Below are 21,291 nucleotides of genomic sequence, written 5' to 3'. Positions count from 1 at the left end.
GTCTTTCAGGAACATCATCTTTGTTAAAATCCACATATTCCTATTCATTATTTGAGAATCATGCTAGACATAAAAAAACCACAACTTACACTATTTCTAATAAAAAGTAATAAAAGTACTCTATTCTGTGACAGCTTAATTTTATTTTTATTAATTTTTATTTTTGTCATGAATTTCATATTTTTCTCATTATTTTCTTTGGAAATACAACGTAAAGTTGATAAATGCAGTAATATGAGGATGTGTGACCAGCGCAGCCGCTCTGTCTGATAGCAGTGCTGTGGGAGAAGTTTCAGTGTTGATGTCTCAGTGTGGGTGTTTAGCTGGAGGAATCATCTAAGCCTGTCTCTGTTGTTCTGTCCCGTTTTCCTCCTTCTAGCGAATGGGAGAGTCTGTAAGTCACATTTCTCTGTACTGTAGCTGTGTCTGTCTTCATGTGTATTAGCCGTCCCGTCTCACACCCTCCGGCACGCTGGATTATTCAAGCATATATGTGTGTATGAGCTTCAGCATGTGCGTTTACATGATCCCAGCATTCCCTCGTGTCCATCACTGCTCTTCCTGAGAGCTGCAGGAGTGCAGCATGATGGATCGCAATTGTTGCAACGTGTGCAAGAAAACTTGTGCTTCACCTTCACCTGTTGTGCATCTTTTATTTCCATTTTATATTTTTATATTATTTTTAGTCATAATAATAAATAATGCAAATAATAATAACAATAATAATGCATGTAGTAATAATAATAATAACATTATTTATTTTTTTATATACTGTAAAACTTATTTAATGTATATTTATTACAGTATATTTACTACAGTTATGAGTTGCATTATTATTATTATTTGCATTTTTTATATTTTTGTGTACTGTAAAATTTTTATTTATTTAATGTTTTTTATTGTGATATTTTTTACTACATTTAATAGAGTGGCATAATTATTATTATTATTGTTTATTTATTTATTTATTAATTCATAGTGGCACCAGGTGGCGCTGAGGAGCACAAGTTTTGATTCAACTGTATTTGTGATGTCATCATTTATGCTTTATTAAGGCATGTGCATATGCTGTGCATGTCCAATCTTGATGTTGTGCACACTAACCTCAAAAGGGCTTTATTATATCACTAATATTTAATATAAACGATGCTTGAATTACAGTGCAAATGTTATTATCATGCCTTATTTAAGTGTTTTGCAAAGCTTACAGCACACATCGCACAACAATGATCTGTTATACAGTTTAACATCATTATATACAAATATTTGACCAGAGAATGACAACATTGACCAATCAGAATCAAATATCAGTGTGATAATAGAGATATTTGCATTTGAGCTCAGATGTCACAGTAAACAATAACTAAAGCATTAAGTTAGCAGTACAGAGCTAAACAGTAGTAATTTGAAACTATTATAATATGATATGGTCACACTGACTCGTATTTTTTTGTCCATCATCACATGACTGTGTGAAACAGGAACCAGTCGAACGTGCGCTGCATGCACACAGCTGTCAAACTGAATGAAGTGGTGGTCAACAAGTCTCAGGGGGCACATCTGGTCCTGCTCAACATGCCCGGACCGCCGAGGAACAGGGGCGGCGATGAAAACTGTATCCTCATACACACTACACCTACAGTCTGTGTGACGCCTGCAAAACTCACATCTATAAAAACTGTTTCATATCAAAAACTGAATTAGAGACATTTTTGTTCACCCAAAAATTCTGTCATCATTTACTCACCCTCAAGATGTTGGTCCCCATTGACTTCCATAGTATGGAAATAAAAATACTGTGGAAGTCAATGGGGACCAGAAACTGTTTGGTTACCAACATTTTTCAAAATATCTTCTTTTGTGTTCAACAGAAGAAAGAAACTCATACAGGTTTGGAACAACATGAGGGTATGAGGGTGAGTAAATGATAACAGAATATTTATTTTTAGGTGAACTATCCCTTTAATTGAAATAAAGCTGTAAAAAATAAATAAATAAATAAATATTAAATGGAAAATTAAATGAAAATTAGAAATGTTGCATTTACAACTAACTGAAATAATAACTAAAACTGAAATAAAAATTAATTAAAAAAATATAAATGACAAAAGCACATAAAAAAATTACTAAAACAATTAAATAAATTAAAATTAAAAACAAAAAGCTAATTCAAAATATTTAAAAAAAAATTATAGTATATAAATTATACTAAAACAAACATTTTTATTTCAATTTATTTCTTAATATTATTTCCTTTTATTTCATTTTTATTGTTATTATTTCAATTATTTGTTATATTTATTGTATATATAAGATTTAAAGTTTTAAACAACTAAATACAGTGGTATATTTAATGCAATTTATAGAAATAGTTCTATTATAGTTCTTTAAATTCTATGTGATTATGCCAACCATAAATGGCTTAAAACTAATGAACTATATTACTTTGCCATGGAGAAATGATTCTTTATTTTTAGCATTTTATTACTCATTGTTCATTTTCATAATTCAAAATGTAAGAATTTATTGAACATTACAGTTTTACAAAAACAATGCACCTCTTGAGACTCTACATTAGTCATTTTTAATCATGCTTACTAGGGCTTTAGTCGTTAATCTTCATGTCATGTCACCGGTTTACTGTGGTAAAATCACTGTAATCCACGACCTTGAGACGATTATTGCTTTATTTAAGTCACTATAACTAAAAATCTTTACACAAGCATTATTTGGAGCATTATCATGGATTATCCTTGACCGACGCGTCTCAGACATGGAGTTTCTGGAGGTCATGATGGAGGGTCTCAACCGGGTCCTGTTGGTGCGCGGCGGAGGTCGAGAGGTCATCACCATATACTCATAAAGTGGACTGCGGCTGGACGCCCCACCGGCAGGAATTCTGTTCATTATTTTTTCCCGGGCGTCATGGAAATCCTAGCAGAGGGTTTTGTGGCAGCATCACGTCCGGCTGCGTGTTTATTACGGGACAGTGACATTCGTGACCCTCCTGAAGAGACTCAACGTGAAGCACCTATGAAAGCGGCGAGACGATACCGACACTTTAATTTATGACTGTTTTATCGTTTTCTTTTATTTGTTCGTACAATGCTAGTTTTTATGTGTTTATCGTGCAACGTTCGGTCGAAGACTTTTCGAGGCGCGTACGATCCGATGGCTTCAGCTTTGCAATGTTTGCGTGAAAGTAGGAGCATTTTATAAAGATAAACGTGCTAATGCCTGTTTAATATCCATTCATTCATAAAGTCCATCTGCACGTCTCCATCGTCAGCCTGCATTGCTTTTTTATTTGCGTTTGCTAGCTATGATTCAGATTGTCGCTTGATACCCAAAATAACATCCTGCGCCGTTCGACTAATCCATATCCACCTCTGATATCAAGGGAACGTTTGAGTTAGTTTTCTCGCGATCGATAGCGATGCGGTGCGCAGATGCTGAATGTGTCCGATGACGTTACTGACTTAATGATATGAAATGTGCAATAATTTAAAATATTTTTTACGAAGGCATCACTGGCCGAACGTGACATCCACTTACCAGGGTTTTGTGTTATAAGAGTTGAAATGTTTAATGCGAACAGCGTTGGAGGAGAAAAGCCATAACGTTTGACCGGCGCTGCTCTCGTTATTGAGTACTGAGGTTTGGTTTTGGCTCCATCTCGGCATGAATCACTGAAATCTGTTTAATCGGGAGGATTTCAGCTGTATTTGCACTTTTTTTATTGTATACGATAAAAGCAAAAGGCACGGCTGACCCGTCCAGCACAACATTTGCTGATGATCAGAACCAGCACTGCACAATCTTTTTCTCTCAGCAATAAACATGTTTTCTCATTAGCTGGAACGAAATTTAGAGTAAACCGTCAAGTTAGCTACAGCAATCTACTGTATTATCAAGTTCAACATTTTTGAAGGTGAAGTGTGTTATTTCTGCAGTCTGTTTGAGTGACACAAATGAGCTGGATGTTAGAGGTAGTTGGCTCAACCAATGGAGTGACGGTGGGGGCGGGGCTACCAGTTTTTGACCAATAGCAGAAGGGAGGAGTGTTTTTACATTAGTCATTATTTTTAGAAATGACACACTTCACCTTTACGAGGTTTAGGAATGATTGTGTTTAAATCACAGAGCAGTTTTACCAACATTTTAAAAAACAACTGCAAAATACAATACTAATTTACACAGTAAAATACATTTTTCCATTGGAACGGTAATATACTGTAAAAACATTGCATTCTGGGTAATATCATTTGTCGTCTTCGAGAAAGTAGCTATAGGCCTCTTTCCTCAAAATGACAAATATTAACCAGAATGCATTGTTTTTATGGTATATTACTGTTTCGATGGAAAACGGTATTTGTTTTGTTTTTTTACAGTCATTTGCAATGTTTTATTTTTGCTGTTTTTGTTCTTACACACCGTGTCCTGACTAGACATGATGCACCTCATTGGTCCAAAATCACTGCATATTAAACAGCTAATGCGTTCTGATTGGCTGTGATTTTGTTGAACTTTGTTGGTTCAGACACGGTGTCACATGTTACACATGCACTACTGTTCAAACGTTTGGGGTTAAGATGATCATTTTTAAAAGAATGATGCAAAGATGCATTAAATTGATCAAAAGTGACAGTAAAGACATTTATAATGTTACAAAAGATTTCTATGTCTAATAAATGCAGTTATTATTAATCATAAATCTTTCTTGAGCAGCAAATCATTATTTCTGAAGGATCATGTGACACTGAAGACTGGAGTAGTGATGCTGAAAATTCAGCTTTGATCACAGAAATAAATTACACTTTACTATATATTCACATAGAAAACATCTGTTTTACATTGTAAAAATATTTCACTATTTTTACTGTATTTTTGATCAAATAATGCAGCCTTGGTGAGCAGAAGAGGCTTTAAAAACATACCAAACCTTTGAACGCTGGTGCAGATTGTGTGATTCTGATGATTCACAGTCAGAGGAAGATGTGTGCCAAAAATACCCGCTAAGAAACCGCGTCGGGTCAAACACTGTGGGCTGAAGCTCATTCAGCCGGTTTGTGTCCATCATGATGATCAGCAGCAGCGTCGTCAGGGTTTGAGGGTCCATCTCAGTGTTCATATCCTGACAGTTTCTTTCAGACCCCTGTTAGCGGTGCAGTGTTTTGTTACCAGAACATTATTACTGTATTTTTCTACAGTGTGTTGTGACATAGATCATTTTCTCTTGTGTTATCTGAGGACGTAGTTTCTGCACTGCTCAGCTGTGGTGAATGTGTTTCCCTTTAGGAGGAATTGTGAAATTTAGGATGGGAATATTGTGTAAAATTGCTTTTTAAATTGTTTATTTTATGTGGTCATTTCTTTTACTCATTCAACATGCCATCATTTTTCATCTGACTTCTGTGTAAACTGGATTTTCTTTTCATCAAAAGGACCTGGAGGTTATTGAACGGATTCATACAAATGTACAGTTACAGATTTTCTTTTCTTTGTCCTTTAAGACACCAAAGATACACTAAGGTTTTCATCTGTGATGAGGTATGAATAACCTCTCTGAAAGATGTGTTGATCAAAATACCAGAATAAAACAGCAGCTGAAGAGCAGAGGATGATGATGATGATGATGATGATAACTGCTTGAAGCGCCCTCTAAACCAAAACTGGGAGTTCCTCATGTAGTGTGTTTCAGACAGACAGACCCACTTGGAAATTCTAAATTCTATGTAACAAATTTCTATGCATTTCAACAATTTATTGTAATTATTATATTGTTATATATTACAAAACTCTGAGATCACTACTGAAAATACAGCTGTTTTGCATTTAATACATTTTTCCATTACAAATTATATTATAAGCATTGCAACTTGAGTGAAAATAGAATTGAGAAATGAATATGAATGTGAGAATGTCTTTGCATTTGGTTCGTCTCTTTTGCTTTGTGTGATCTGAGATCTTCAAAAGAGCATCTTGAGCTTCATTAAGAAAATCTGAATGTCTGTATGAAGAGTCACATGATCAATTCAATGTCACTTATTTACCTACTGTATGTATGTATGTATATATATATATATATATATATATATATATATATATATATAAAATAAAAGTTATATATACAGTAGGTAAATAAGTGACACTGAATTGATATTATATATATATATATATATATATATATATATATATATATATATATATATATATATATATATATATATATATATATAATATATATATACAGTTGTTATATATACAGTAGGTAAATAAGTGACACTGAATATATTATACAGTTGATATATATTAATACAAATAAATACAATTATATTTTTATTTAATTTTTATATTTTATATATGTAATATACTACATTTTGTATATATAATTTCATTTATTTATATTAATATATATATATATATATTATTGTTTTTATATATTAATACAAATAAATTACAATTATATATATATATATATATATATATATATATATATATATTACATTTTATTTTTTATATATGTAATATACTACATTTTATATATATATATATATATATATATATATATATATATATATATATATATATATATATATATATATATATATATATATATATATATAATTTTATTACAATTATTATTATTTATATTATTTTTTAATATACTGTAGTTTACATCACAACATTGTTTAACCTAAAATCCTAAAACTTTGTTTGTTTCCATGTTTACATTTCATTTTGAAAATGACAGATTTTCAATGTGGTCTCAGACTTTTGAATTCTTTTAGTATGTGAATATTGATAGTTTTCGGAGTACTTTCAGCTGAGTTCAACACATTTTACAACATATTTTTTACACGTTTAAATCCATGTTTTTCTTCAAAATCAGCAGAGAAAATGTGAAAGGCTGCATCTTCTGTCTGGGTCTGTTCGTCGGTCACTCGATGTCTTCTACCTCACAGTGTGTGAAGGTTTCACTCGCGTCCAGTGTTGTACGATGGGTCATGCTTGTGTTTTATTATTTTTTTCTTTTATTTTTTAAATAAGAATCATCTGTCATTTCAGATCCCCATCTGTCTGAAAGAAGGCCACAGGGGTGTGTGTGTGTGTGTGTTTGTCATCTGAATGTATTGATTGTCTGAATGTCTGAGGTGAGTGTTTTCTCCATGAAGCTGCTCTCAGGTCAGTTTTCGTGCTCAGTGCTGTTTGCTGAAGGTTATAAACTGATCTGAGATCTGCTCCATGAGAACCTGTGGAAACGTGGGAACAGCCGCTGTGATCCGTCAGCGGCGAGCGTCACAGACTCTGTAGGACGTTACTCGTGGCTGTGTAGTGAAGGATCTCCCTTTAAGTGAAATTCGTGCCTCTGAGTAATTTAAATAAAAGTGCTACATCATTTGGATGCGTTCTGATTCATTTCATTTCTTTTCTACTGAGGAAGTAGATCCGAATGATGCAAGAGTGGAATGTTTGTGTAGGTGGAGAGATGAGAAATGTCAACCTCTGACATGCTAAACTCTTCTAAAACTATTTTAAACTCTGAGTTTGAGTATGGGCTCAAATTAATTTAAAATGAACTAATAAAGGCAAAATGATGATTTTAATGTTGTAAAACAAAATTGTGAGCAGTTACAGCTCTTAAAATATACAGTTTTCATATTATACATTGATAACAAATCATAAATGTTTCTTGAGCAGCAAATGATAGAATGATTTCTGAAGGATCATGTGACACTGAGACTGGAGTAATGATGCTGAAAATTCAGCTTTGATCACAGAAATAAATTACACTTTACTATATATTACAATAGGAAACAGTTATTATAAATTGTAATAATATTTCACATTTTTTACCGTATTTTGAAATTTATTTGCATTTCAAATAAATGCAACCTTGGTGAGCAGAAGAGACTCTTTCAAAAACATTAAAAAACTTAATGTTTCCAAATGTTTGACCAGTACTATATATGTGACCCTGGAGCACAAAACCAGTCATAAGTCACATGGGTATATTAGCCAACAATACATTGTATGGGTCAAAATGATTGATTTTTCTTTTATGCCAAAAATCATACGGATAATAAGTAAAGATCATGTTCCATGAAGATATTTTGTAAATTTCCTACCGTAAATATATCAAAAATGTATTTTTTTTGAGTGGATATGCATTGCTAAGGACTTTATTTGGACAACTTTACAGGTGATTTTCTCAATATTTTGATTTTTTTGCACCCTCAGATTCCAGATTTTCAAATAGTTGTATCTCGGCCAAATATTGTCCTATCCTAACGAAATGGAAAGCTTATTTATTCAGCTTTCAGATGATGTATAAGTCTCAATTTCAAAAAAATTGACACTTATGACTGGTTTTGTGGTTCATTTTATATATATATATATATATATATATATATATATATATATATATATATAATGTATTATTTTAACATGCAATTGCTAATATTTAAGGAAGTAAGAAGGAAAAGAAAAGATATACAATATATGAGAATATATGAGAAATGTGGTTTGCATATATTCAACACCAGGTGGCGCCTTAAAAAGTGACCTTAAAGTCAAAGTCAAATTTTGACACTGATAAACTGAGAATCATGATGAGAGAGTGAGTTCAGCAGCTGCAGATACAGACCTGTTTTACTGTGTCTTGCTTCAGTAAACGAACAGTTATTTTCAATTCAAATGCATTCACTGAGGTGTGACGTCTGAGGTCAAGAACCTTCAGCCAAATCAATATTTGGTTTCAGTATACATGAATAAACGATGAGAATCTGCCCTTCACTTACAAACACACCATCTTATTCTTAAAGAATCGCTGTTTAATGTTATTAGGATTCATTCCAGATTAAGATTCCATTAGAATTCTTTTATTATGATCGTTTTCTAAAGCAAATCTTCACCTCAACAAGAATTATTAGTAGAAATGAGTATTACAAATAACATATTAGTTAAAGAGATTTGCTGTGTTATGATCATATTCCTCTCCCACATTCCAGGGTGTTTTAGGATCTGTGATCACATGCACGTCACATGATCAGATCAGAGACACGAGCGTCTGATTAAATCATTATCAGAGACAAACTTCTGGGTGGAAAGTCATTTGACAACCACAAGGGATCTAAACACTTTTTACAATGCATTTCTGAGATGTGATCAGAAGTGTAGCATAATGTGTTTCTGAATCAGTGATCAATCATAATTCTCCTCCATTCTGCCATATAAGCAAGTTCAGGAAAAACCCCAGCAGCAGAAACAAGGCAGTTATTGACTCACTGCTACTGTATTTTCCATCTGAACATTGACTCATGCTCTGAACAGATTTGAACACATCATGATGATGAGGAGGAGGTTTGTGTTTCCTTTGGAAACAATGATGCAGTAGTGCTTGTGATAACTTATTCTTAAGCAACCTATTAAATATCTTAATATGACATTAATTTATTAAACAAACTATTCTAACAACTTAAATATTCTATATAAATATGAAATATTTATTATTAAAATGTAGTTTTTTGCAACAGCAAATTCTTCCTCTTCATCCTTTTGTTGCTCTATTATGGAATTTAATCATTAAGTGGCATTTATTAAATGATTTTTAACCTCTCAGTGACTCATTTGTCATCTCCTCACGGGGTTATTGTGTTTCCGTTCACTGCAGTCACTGTCTCCCGCTGTGATCAAACACAATTCTCCAATCCTACTACCGCGCAGGCTTTGCTTATGAATATTAAGCGTTTAACCATTCCGACGTTGCTTGGTAACCCTCTCGGCGTCCTATTACGTAACCTAATTAATATTCATGACCACGCCTTCAGAGCTGTATGATTCGCCAGCATACCCAGCGCCCACCTGCCTGCCAGCCAATCAGAAAGTCTTCTTTATCCAACGTCACCCTGCGTAATTAATATTTACGCAGCAAGCCTCCGCCATAGTAGGATTGGTTGATTCCGTCTCCGGGTGTGAAGGGGTTAACAGGGAGGGCGGAACTCCGCACCGGCCGCAGTAGATGATCGCAATATTGATAGCGAGAGGTGTGGAGACACTGACGCTGCTCGGAGACGCGTTTTAGGAATGTTATTTGGATTTCTTTTGCATGACTACGGGATCGTGACGCGCGCGTATTGACCTCTTGGATGATACAGAGTGGACGCGACGCGAGTGTTGCGCGTCGCACGGATACCGAAGCGGATACAAATCCATTTGTGAATGTAATATTAAATCATCGCGTGTATATTCAGGCAGGGGAGCGTTTAGAGATGCGCAGACGCGGGTGTGCAGGTGGATGATGATGAGGAGGAAGATGAATCCATATCAGCTTTCTCTTTTCAATGAATAGTTATTGATTACTCTAATTCACAGTAGATTTAACACAGGGAGGAGTAACCCGAGGCGCAATGGTCGTAGTTCATGGATGCAACCTGCTCGGGTTCGAACCTGCACCCGCCGGGTCACCCGCCTCAGGTGTGTGAGCATCAGCGGTCAGCCGTCATGTTGCCCGGGGTGGGTGTGTTCGGCACGAGTCTGACGGCCCGGGTCATCATCCCTCTGCTGAAGAACGAGGGCTTCTCGGTGAAGGCGCTGTGGGGTCGCACGCAGGAGGAGGCGGAGGAGCTCGCGCGCGACATGAACGTGCCCTTCTACACTAACCGGATCGATGACGTGCTGCTGCATCCGGATGTGGATCTGGTGTGCATCAACCTGCCGCCGCCGCTCACGAGACAGATCGCCGTCAAGACACTGGGTGAGTGAGACTCAGAGATGGGTGGAGGCATGGTTTGTCAAAATATAATTGCGACTATTTATCTCACAATTCTGAGTTCATATCTGACCATTCAGACAGTTTCTCTCAGTTTTCAAGTTTTCTTCAATTTTGAGGAAAAAATCAAAGCTTGAAATTGAGAAAAAAGTCAGCGATTTTTATAACTTGCAGTTGCAATATATAAACTCACAATTCTGAGAAGAAATGCAATTCTGAGGGAAAAAAGTGTATTCATTTTTATATCTCAGAAATGCGAACTATAAACTATAAAAACTTCCAGTTCCTTGAGGAATTCAGAATTGTGAGATAACGTTGCAATTACCTTTTTTTGTATTTTTTATTATTATTATTTTGTGGTGGAGACCAGAAAAACAAACAAAGGAAAACAATTGCGAGATGTAAACTCAGAATTCTTAGAAATGTCAAAATTGCGAGATGTAAACTCAGAATTCCGAGAAACGTGTCAAAATTGAGAAGATGTAAACTCAGAATTCCGAGAAACGTCTCAAAATTGTGAGATGTAAACTTGGAATTCCGAGAAATGTGTCAAAATTGAGAGATGTAAACTCAGAATTCCGAGAAACGTCTCAAAATTGTGAGATGTAAACTTGGAATTCCGAGAAATGTGTCAAAATTGAGAGATGTAAACTCAGAATTACTGACAAACGTCAAAATTGCGAGATATAAACTCAGAATTCTTAGTAATGTCAAAATTGCGAGATGAAAACTCGGAATTCTGAGAAACGTCAAAGTTGCGAGATATAAACTCGGAATTCTAAGAAAAGTCAAAATTACGAGATATAAAGTCAGAATTCCAAGAAACATGTCAAAATTGCGAGATGTAAACTCAGAATTCTTAGTAATGTCAAAATTGCAAGATATAAACTCAGAATTCCGAGAAATGTCAAAATTGCGAGATGTAAACTCGGAATTCTGAGAAACGTGTCAAAATTGTGAGATATAAACTCAGAATTATGAGAAACATCTAAATTGCGAGATGTAAACTCAGAATTCCGAGAAACATGTCAAACTCAGAATTCCAAGAAACGTAAAAATTACAAGATGTAAACTCAGAATTCTTAGTAATGTCAAAATTTTGCGATGTAAACTCAAAATTCCGAGAAACATCAAAATTGCGAGATGTAAACTCAGAATTCTTAGTAATGTCAAAATTTTGCGATGTAAACTCTGAATTCCGAGAAACGTCTCAAAAGTGCAAGATGTAAACTCAGAATTGTAAAAAAAAATTCTGAAAACATTTTTATTCTGTGGTGTAAACAAGCTGCCATATAGATTTCATAGACGTTTTGATAATATTTCATTTTATTCTTCACAGCATGTGAAATGTATCTAATACGCTTCATTTGGATGAATTGCTCAATGTTCCTCTGATGGTTCTCATAAGCAGAACGCGTGTCAAATCTTGTCCCTGTCAGGTTAGGTGTGGCTTTAATATATGACTACATCAGACTGACTTGCATCACCAGCCATTGCATCAGAATTGTGTTTTCTGGTCAGTAAAGCTCCATTGAGAAACACTCAGTGTTTGTGCAGACTGAAGGCCATACTTATATCCAGAACTTTCATTTGCACAAAGACTGAGCTATCACTTTATTACAGTGTCATTACATTCAGTGTGAAAAGACTCTTACTGCACGATGACTAGTCACTCATTTGTGTTTTATTCTCCAAAGAAATTTCAGGAGAAACATCTGAGATGATGCTAAGGATTTCAGTTTTCACTGTTAAATCTCCTGAGCTTTGAAAGAGCATCTCTGAGCAAAAATATTGGATGCACTAAGTAGGGATTCATATGTTCATCACTGAGACAGATCTTCCAGAGGTCAAAACTAGTGCTTTAGGATCTTCAGAACATCTCAGGCCTGTGTTTTTGTCCGTCGCTCACTCGTGTTTTGGTTGGCGTCTGTTGTTTAGTCAGTAGAGACGGGCAGACTGACGTGTGCAGGTGTCCAATAACAGTCAGAAATAACCTGGGAGAATTATTCATCTCTGGGGATCGGGATCATGACCCCGAAATAACCTCAGACGGGAACCTTCGACAGACTGGAGTATTATCCTCTCTCCTTCTTCTGGCAACTCTCTCCATGCTGAAATACTCATATTCAGCATTACATTTAGAAAGAGCATTGTGCTGTAGGAGGTTGCTAGTAAATGAGAGAAATATTGTTGATGTATTTCCTGTCAGGTCACGTGACCTCAGCTCAAGTCATGTTAGTCAGATTCACATCATGCAAACTGTACACTAGCTGTGATTTATCATGATAAGAAGCTCATAATCTGCAGACTGTTTATCTGTCGAGTTCATTACGATCATAAAATCGCGTCACACGAGTTTCAACATGCTGATAACTGAACATGTTTACATTGTGCTTTTAAAGCCGAATGGACAAGGTTTCTCTGGCCTGATGTGTTGTAGGATTAGTAAGCACTCAAAGTTTACTCTGGTCAACTTGTGAAATGTGTCAATAAACGAGGTAAAAGAGCATTGTGTGTGTTCAGCTCTGAGTAAACATGTACTTTAAGGCAAATATTGAAGTTGTGCTTGTGTCAGTGTGTTCCAGCTAATCTATTTAAGAAGATGATTGATTTTTCTGCTGTTTCTCTTTAAGATCATGTTAAAGCAAGGACAGAGGATCTGTTTTGGTGCACACGTTAGCTTTCTGCCTTCCTAGACAACATTTTACGACACTTTCCAGGTTATTGTGATGAGATAATCAACATCTCTCTCATGTCTTCCATCTCTTGATGATCAGAAGCATTATCAGCAGTTGCATTAGAGCATACAAAAGCAGTTATTTCTAATTTTGAAAGCTCACTTCCTCTTTTGAAGGTGTGGGTGACGGTTATCACCTCACGCTCTGCTTGTTTACTCTGTGTGTCGATAAGGATAATGAGCTGGAATGTGATCTGGGCGGGAGTTTGGAATGATGAAGTGACAGAAATGCTTTTAAAGTCACTCAAGAATAGCCTGATGCTACGTGATTGCGAATGTGTGTGATACGTTTGGTCACATGACAGCGTTCCTGTCTGTCCTGCAGGGCTGCATTTCAGCTGAGAGTTGAAGGGAATTCTAGGGTTACGGCATTTTTCTTAAGGCATTTATCCTAGTCATCTTAGAGCTGCACAATTTTGGGGGAATTCTAATTGTGATTGCAATTTAAAATGGTATTATTATTATTTATTTATTATTATTATTTTTTTACAAATAAGCACAGGTTTTCTGTGCTTGTTTGTAGCGCTGCACAATTTGGCTAAAAAAATTGTGATTATATATCAAATTGACTATAATAATATTAATATTAATAATTATTATTATAACAATGATAATAATTATAATTATTATTAATTTAATTATTATTATTATTTAAAAAAAGCTCCAGGTTTGCTGTGCTTGTTTGTAGCGCTGCATAATTTGGCTAAAAAAAATGGTGATTATATATCAAATTGACTATAATAATATTAATATTAATAATAATTATTATAACAATGATAATAATTATAATTATTATTAATTTAATTATTATTATTATTTAAAAAAAAGCTCCAGGTTTGCTGTGCTTGTTTGTAGCGCTGCACAATTTGGCTAAAAAATTTGTGATTATATATCAAATGACTATAATAATAATAATAATAATAATAATAATTATTATTATAACAATGATAATAATTATAATTATTATTAATTTAATTATTATTATTATTTTAAAAAAGCTCCAGGTTTGCTGTGCTTGTTTGTAGCGCTGCACAATTTGGCTAAAAAAATTGTGATTATATATCAAATTGACTATAATAATAATAATAATAATAATAATATTAATTATTATTATAACAATGATAATAATTATAATTATTATTAATTTAATTATTATTATTATTTAAAAAAAGCTCCAGGTTTGCTGTGCTTGTTTGTAGCGCTGCACAATTTGGCCCAAAAATTGTGATTATATATCAAATTGACTATAATAATAATAATATTATTATTATTATTATTATTATTATTATAACAATGATAATAACAATAATAATAATTATTATTAATTTATTATTATTATTGTTATTATTTTAAAAAACAGCTCCAGGTTTGCTGTGCTTGTTTGCAGTGCTGCAAAATTTGGCCAAAAATTTTGTGATTATATATCAAATTCACTATAATAATACTAATAACAGTGATTATAATAATGGCAATAATAATAATAATAATAATTATTATTATTATTATTATTATTATTTTAAAAAAGCTCCATGTTTGATGTGATTGTTTGAACGGCTGCACAATTTGGCCAAACATTTTGTTATAATATTTGACTATTGTAATAATAATAATTATTATTAACTATAATAGCAATAATAATTATTTATTATAATTATTATAAACATTTTCTCTAAATAAAATTATTAAAAAAATATAATTGTAATATTTTACTATAAATTAAAAAATATTTAAGAAACATTTTTTTTGAAAGTGTATTTACTGTATTTTTCCATGCATTTTTCATGCATTTGAATTCTAAGTTTACACTGGATTCAGATTTGTAATTTTAATTTATGAAGAAAAAAAAGTATTATTATTATACATTTTTCATGTTTGCATTTTATCAGATCTTGTGCACACATACTGCATATTTAGTCTGAAGAAAATAATAAGACAATGAGCAAGTCTGAGTTGTGTTTATATTCGTCCTCCATTTTGGCTCTTGAATAATATAGCAGCGCTGTCCTCTATCAGGTCCTCTGGTTTTCAGGGCCTCGGCTGGCGCTTAGCATTTCACGAGCGGCGGATTATGAAAGCGGAGCTCTAGCGGTGATTTGCCACTCGACTCCAGTGGAATACATTAGCATTTCCAGTGCGTGTCCCTGCTGTCCCTGCGGCGTCACTGTGTGTGCTTTAAAGAAACAGCGTCTCTGAATCCATTAGCATCTCTACAGTCACTGTCTGTCCTGATTCTCACATACGACAATATGTATTCCCTTTAGGCCTTTATTATTGCTTGCTGAGGGGTTATTATTTATAATCTGACATGAATGAATAGATGTGCATATAGTCTCTTGTTCTCTCGATCAGTGCAGCATCACAAATGCATCTTTCCACAAAACTCCCAATGGTTTAGTGTTTGAAGATTAAACATGACATTGAACAACTTTTGAACGCACATTGTGCACAGTGCAAAGACCCACAACAATAACAACACAGCACGGCAGCATCATGGCGGTGAGTTTTGCACTGGCAGACATCACTAGTTTATAATATAGTCCCAAACTCAAGCTCGTGTTGTTGTTGGGATTAAAGAGGCGCTGTGGAAACTGACTGATGGAGCAGATGATACCGGCGCGGTCAGTGTGTCCTTTGGTTGTGATTTGCCGCGTCTGATGTGATTGTGTGTGTGGGTCAGCCGGTGATCCGGCGGTCCTGCGGAGTATCGGATGGCAGACTGGCTGCAGTCCACCGGCTCAAACAGACGCTTGCTCATCTTCATGGACCGGAGGGAGCGGCTAAGAATAGACGAGATCCTGAGTGAGTCTCTGATGAAGTACAGTACGGGACTCATTATACTGTGTTCTAAAGGTTAAGGATGTCACAGCAGTGTGTATGTAAGGCCCTGTTACATTTCTGTATTTTTTTTTTTTTTTTTTGGTATTTCCATTTTATTTTTTCTAGTGCTGTCAAATCGATTAATCGTGATTAATCGCATCTAACACAAAAGTTTATTATTTATTAAATGTTTAACAATAAGTAATTTTGAAATTCATTTATTTGTCCCTATTTCAATTTTTTTCCATTTTTGTTTTTCTGTTGTTGAGTGACTTACATTTTAATAGTTAAAATTAATTTTAAAAGCATGTCTAATTAATTAAAATCAAGAAACTTTTACAATTTAACAACAATTTATTAAAAGTTTAACAGATTAAATTATGAAATTATTTTATTTTTCCCAAATTCCATTTTTTCAATTTTAATATTTCGTTTTAGTTGTCCAAATAATTTTCAACAATCAAAAAGCATGTCAAAATTAATTATAATCAATTAAACTTTTACAGTTTAAGAACACTTTATAAAATTTTTTTAGGGCATTATGAAATTCATTTATTTTTTCTAAATTCATTTTAATTTTTCTCGATTACATTTTAGTGGTTCAATCAAAAAGCATGTCTAATTAATTAAAATCAATAAACTTTTACAATTTACCTACACTTTATTAAAAGTTTAATAGATTACTATTAAAATTCATTTATTTTTCCATATTCTGCATTTTTTGTTTTAAATTTTCTGGATTCCGTTTTATAATTAATTAAATAGCATGTCTAATTAAATGACTTCATAAAACTTTAGCAATTTAAATAATTTATTAACATTTTTACAATAATTGAGCCTTATGAAATGTTTTATTTTTTCAGAAATTCTGTATGTTTTTTCTGAATTTTTTGTTTTATTATCAAAAATGGCTTTAATCAAATGAAGGTGTAAAAAACATGAAAAGTTTCATTAATTTTTAAAAATGCAATCAAATAAAAATGCAACAGTTCCTTTTTATTTTTGCTGCACAAAAAAAAAAAAAAAGATTTACTGTTAAAATTAAAACATTGAAGAGTTAATCATTTTTGAAAAGTACAAACTGTATGATAATAATATATTTCAGTCACAATTTCTTCAAGTTAAACCAAACTTTTATTTTGACATGTTGTTGATTCTGTGTGTATTATGATATGACCAATAAATCTCGAATTACTGAACACCTTAATAAGGCCTTTCAGTCGTTCACAGCGAGGCCTCATCTGCGTATGGTCTATACGGTCAGCGAGTCGTCTGAGACCCCGGAGACTCCGGCGCGGCGGCCCCGTTCCCATGCTTCCGCTGAATACCGCCACTTGTTTCGGGAGTCCCCCGGCCCGCCACCTTAAGCCTTCTGGACCACCATTTACATGCTAATGTCTGCTGGGAGAGTGACTGCGAGAGAAACGCTCTCTGAGTCCTGTGAAATTCTCTTTGTTGGCTCAGATGAATCGCTCGGCGAGGCTCTTTCAGCCGGCTTTCTCTGAGCCCTGACAAGTGAGCATTCCTGAGCATATGTGTGGACGGGAGAGAGCGTCCGCGCGAGCCTCTCGCTCTTCATACACTGTTTATCCGTCTCTATAAGCATGACTAAACTCACACTGATGTTCATTTCTCCACTGCAGTAGTGTTGATGCGTCTCTGCTTAATGCGTTTGAGCTCGTCACACTCAGTAAATAAAGTCTTTTTCGCCTTTTTTGATGAGGTGAAGTGTGCTGATATTCTTACTTGATATCTCCATTGCCAGAAGATGTTTTATAAGGGAACACAGTGATAATGCTAACTTTTGCATGGGTTTGATAGGAAAAAAATGTGTTGTAACAAATACTGGAGGATAAATGAAGCTATTTTACACTAGCAGAATTATTTACCATGTTTTACACTCTCGTCTCTGCAAACGTTATCATGCAATATAGGAAATTTGACTTTTATTTAGTTGAAATTGAAAGTTAATTATGATCCACATATGTCTGTCTGTGTCTCCGTGTTCACGTGATGTCAAACTAAAACTATTAAAAACATTCTGTAATTCTTTAATTAAATTTTAGCAATCAGAAAGCTTGTCTAATTGCTTAATTAATTAATTTTTAGGGCACTTTGGATTTTTTTCCCCCCAAAATAAGTTTTTTTTTTTCCATTTTGTTTTTTCTGGATTACATTTTAATGGTTCAAATTAATTTTAAATTAAAAAGAAAATAAAATTAAAAATCTCTGTAAAGAGAGTAAAATTCTGTTACTTTAAATTAAAAAACAATATCTGAAATAAATTAAAATAAAATATTAAAATATTTTCATATAGTTTAAAAAATAAATGAAAATAGTTTGTAATGGTATAAAAATTAATAAAAAACTATAAAGTCTAAAAATAAAAAGTGTTAAATTGAAAACTTTTCATAATAAATTTCTATTTTATATTTAATCATAAATAAACAGAACAGAATTTCACATAATTTCTGAAAAAAAAACATGTCATAGGGCTCTATTATTGTAAAAATTGAAATAAATTGCTACATTGTTACATTTTATGCATTCAATTGATTAGACATCTTTTTTTTTTTTTTTGGTTATTAAAAATTAATTAAACTGTTAAAATAGAATCCTGAAAAATTAAGATGGAAAACATGAAAATAAAATAAAATTATAAAATAAAAGTGGCAAAAACAAACAACAAATTTACTAAAACTTTAACTAAAATTAAATTGAAAACAGAAATGATAAAAAATAAAAATGAACTCAAACTAATAATAAAACTCTCAGTGTCTAAAATAACACTGATGTTGACGCAATAACCTAGTCAGTGCAAAAACACATAAATATATAGTAAAATTGAAAATTGAAAGCACAAGATGCCAGGTACATGTATAGAGAAGCCACATGCACTCTCACTTCCTGTGGTTTGTGACTACATCCTGTCCTCAGAGCCTGGAGAAGGGTCTGCGTGGGGGTGGACTTCTGCTACCTTATCATAAATGGTTAAAGTTGCTCTACTATCCTGGTAACATGGTGTGATGTCACAGGAAATGAGAAACAGGAAGTGTTCAGGGGCAACGGCGGTAATGTGAAGTGCAGACTCTCAGGATGCTGTCATTGTCTTAATAAGGCAAGAAGGTCAAACCACAATGTCTGATAACATCCTTCCTTTTCACTGCATTCCCTTTTATGGAACTTGTGCAAAAATGGAAAAAGACTATTTTTATTTTATTTTAATTTTTAATTTTTTTATGAATTATTTATTTTCATTTCATTTTATGATTTTTTTTATGAATTATTTAATTTAATTTAATTTAATTTTGTTTTTTAATTTTATTTTTTATTATTTTATTTGATTTTAGTGTTTTTTTTATTCTTTTATTTTTTAAATTTTTATTTAATTTTTATTTTTTTAATTTTTTTGGTATGCCTGAGCCGCAACTGCACTATATATCGGTGCTGCACACGAGGCTATTGGCGCCGACATAAATGTATATTTTTATATTAATGTTAGAAATATCTAAATCAATTTGTTAAAACTGAATTTAAAAGACTGTTGGATATTAGTGAGTTCAGTAAAGAGCAGAGGATTACCATTAAGCCGGTATAAAGTCAGTCATTATCATGTCAGTTGTGTGTTTTCTCTTTACTCCAGCAGTTTAATGTTTCAGGCTTAGATTAGATTGACTGTGAGGCTTTTAAAATCACTAAATGTCCCTTTATATTACCCATAATTCTTCATGATATATGCTCTTTCTTGCACTATAATAGCATGCAGCATGTATACTAGGCACAGTATATGAAGTTCCGTATGTTAATGAGGTCATGTGACAACAACATTGTTTCACATTCTATTTTTTAAATATTTGGAATGTTTGGAATGGAATACTAGCTTGATACCACACAGTATTCAGTTAGTATCTAGTATTCCATTCCGAACAAAGCCAAACGTTCCAATTCTACGCTACTTTGTCGTCACATGACCTCATTTACATGCATTTACATGTTCCAGGTTTTATTCAGCATCATCTCAGAAATTAATACTGATTCACATTGCAATTCTATTGCAATTCTGTGTAAAAGTGTGTTGATGTTTGCCAGCAAGACTAGTATGAGTAGCATAGTCTGAATGAGATGTCACATTTGTACAAACTTTCCAGACATGTCTAAAATATACCGTCTGGTTTTGCACCAAATATAGTGAGACCTTGAAGAAAAGTGTTCTGGTTGATTTGGCCAAAAGCGCTCACTCCCGACAATTTCAGTGTTGAAGCGCTTTGCAATTAAGTTCAGTAATGAAGGTTTGACTCCTACAGTCTCAGCAGCTCCGCACACGCTGAAAAGAGAAAGAAAACAACGAGAACAAAACCGAAATTGACCTGCCAATCAAATGACAACATACTCAGGCTGCCCGCAGTGACCTTTGACCTCTGCATGCTCTGATAAAGTGTCATTTCAGCTGGACTATGCAAACATTTGGCTTTGCATACGACGAAAACAGACGTGATAGTCAAATGTACAGTGAACACTATCAACAATACAGTGAGTCTTTTGAAGAACTGATGAACACTTCAGCAATGGAATAATAATCTGGCTTTGTGTTTAGTGCATAAATAATGTTTAAAGGGATAGTTATCCCAAAAGTGAAAATGAAAATACCAAGCAAATGACTCATAATGCAGATTTATGTGAAGAAATATAAGTTGTTAAAAGAGTAAAATTTAAGTTGTTATTCGCTAAAAAGCTTAAGATCGACTCTGGCCCTCCTTTACATGTTCATATGAGTGAATCGTTCAGTGAATCAATCAGTGAATCATACTTTTGACTCAGATCCTGGTTAAACCAGTATGTCCCTGTTCATTAAAAAGAAAATGCATGGAAAATAAAGATCAGCACATTCTTCAGAGCATGAGGCTGAGTAAATAATGGCAGAATTTTCCTTTTAATATACAGTATATAGCATCTTTTTGCATCCGTT

At 33.5% G+C, this 21,291-nt stretch overlaps 2 protein-coding genes across 7 annotated transcripts in view; both read left to right on the top strand.

Moving 5' to 3' along the window:
- The window catches only part of slc12a7b (solute carrier family 12 member 7b), a 73,296-nt gene extending 67,680 nt beyond the window's left edge, over positions 1-5,616 (top strand). For 4 of the 6 annotated variants that reach the window (XM_048174562.1, XM_048174566.1, XM_048174564.1 and 1 more), the window contains 3 exons: positions 380-394; positions 1,482-1,615; positions 2,772-5,616. In XM_048174562.1, the coding sequence (XP_048030519.1) occupies positions 380-394; positions 1,482-1,615; positions 2,772-2,863 (241 nt within the window). In that variant the 3' untranslated portion in view covers positions 2,864-5,616. The remainder of the gene's footprint in view (positions 1-379; positions 395-1,481; positions 1,616-2,771) is intronic. The other 2 variants (XM_048174563.1, XM_048174568.1) reach the window with 1 other exon arrangement.
- A 4,325-nt stretch (positions 5,617-9,941) lies between these two features.
- The window catches only part of gfod1 (glucose-fructose oxidoreductase domain containing 1), a 26,355-nt gene continuing 15,005 nt past the window's right edge, over positions 9,942-21,291 (top strand). The window contains exon 1 of the mRNA XM_048174592.1: positions 9,942-10,756. Coding sequence (XP_048030549.1) covers positions 10,423-10,756 — 334 coding nt within the window. The 5' untranslated portion in view covers positions 9,942-10,422. The remainder of the gene's footprint in view (positions 10,757-21,291) is intronic.

The sequence above is a fragment of the Megalobrama amblycephala genome, linkage group LG22 (genome assembly GCF_018812025.1).
Source record: "Megalobrama amblycephala isolate DHTTF-2021 linkage group LG22, ASM1881202v1, whole genome shotgun sequence".
Taxonomy (NCBI): domain Eukaryota; kingdom Metazoa; phylum Chordata; class Actinopteri; order Cypriniformes; family Xenocyprididae; genus Megalobrama; species Megalobrama amblycephala.
The sequence above is the reverse complement of the archived record's forward strand: the minus strand, read 5'-3'. Positions and strand labels throughout refer to the sequence as shown.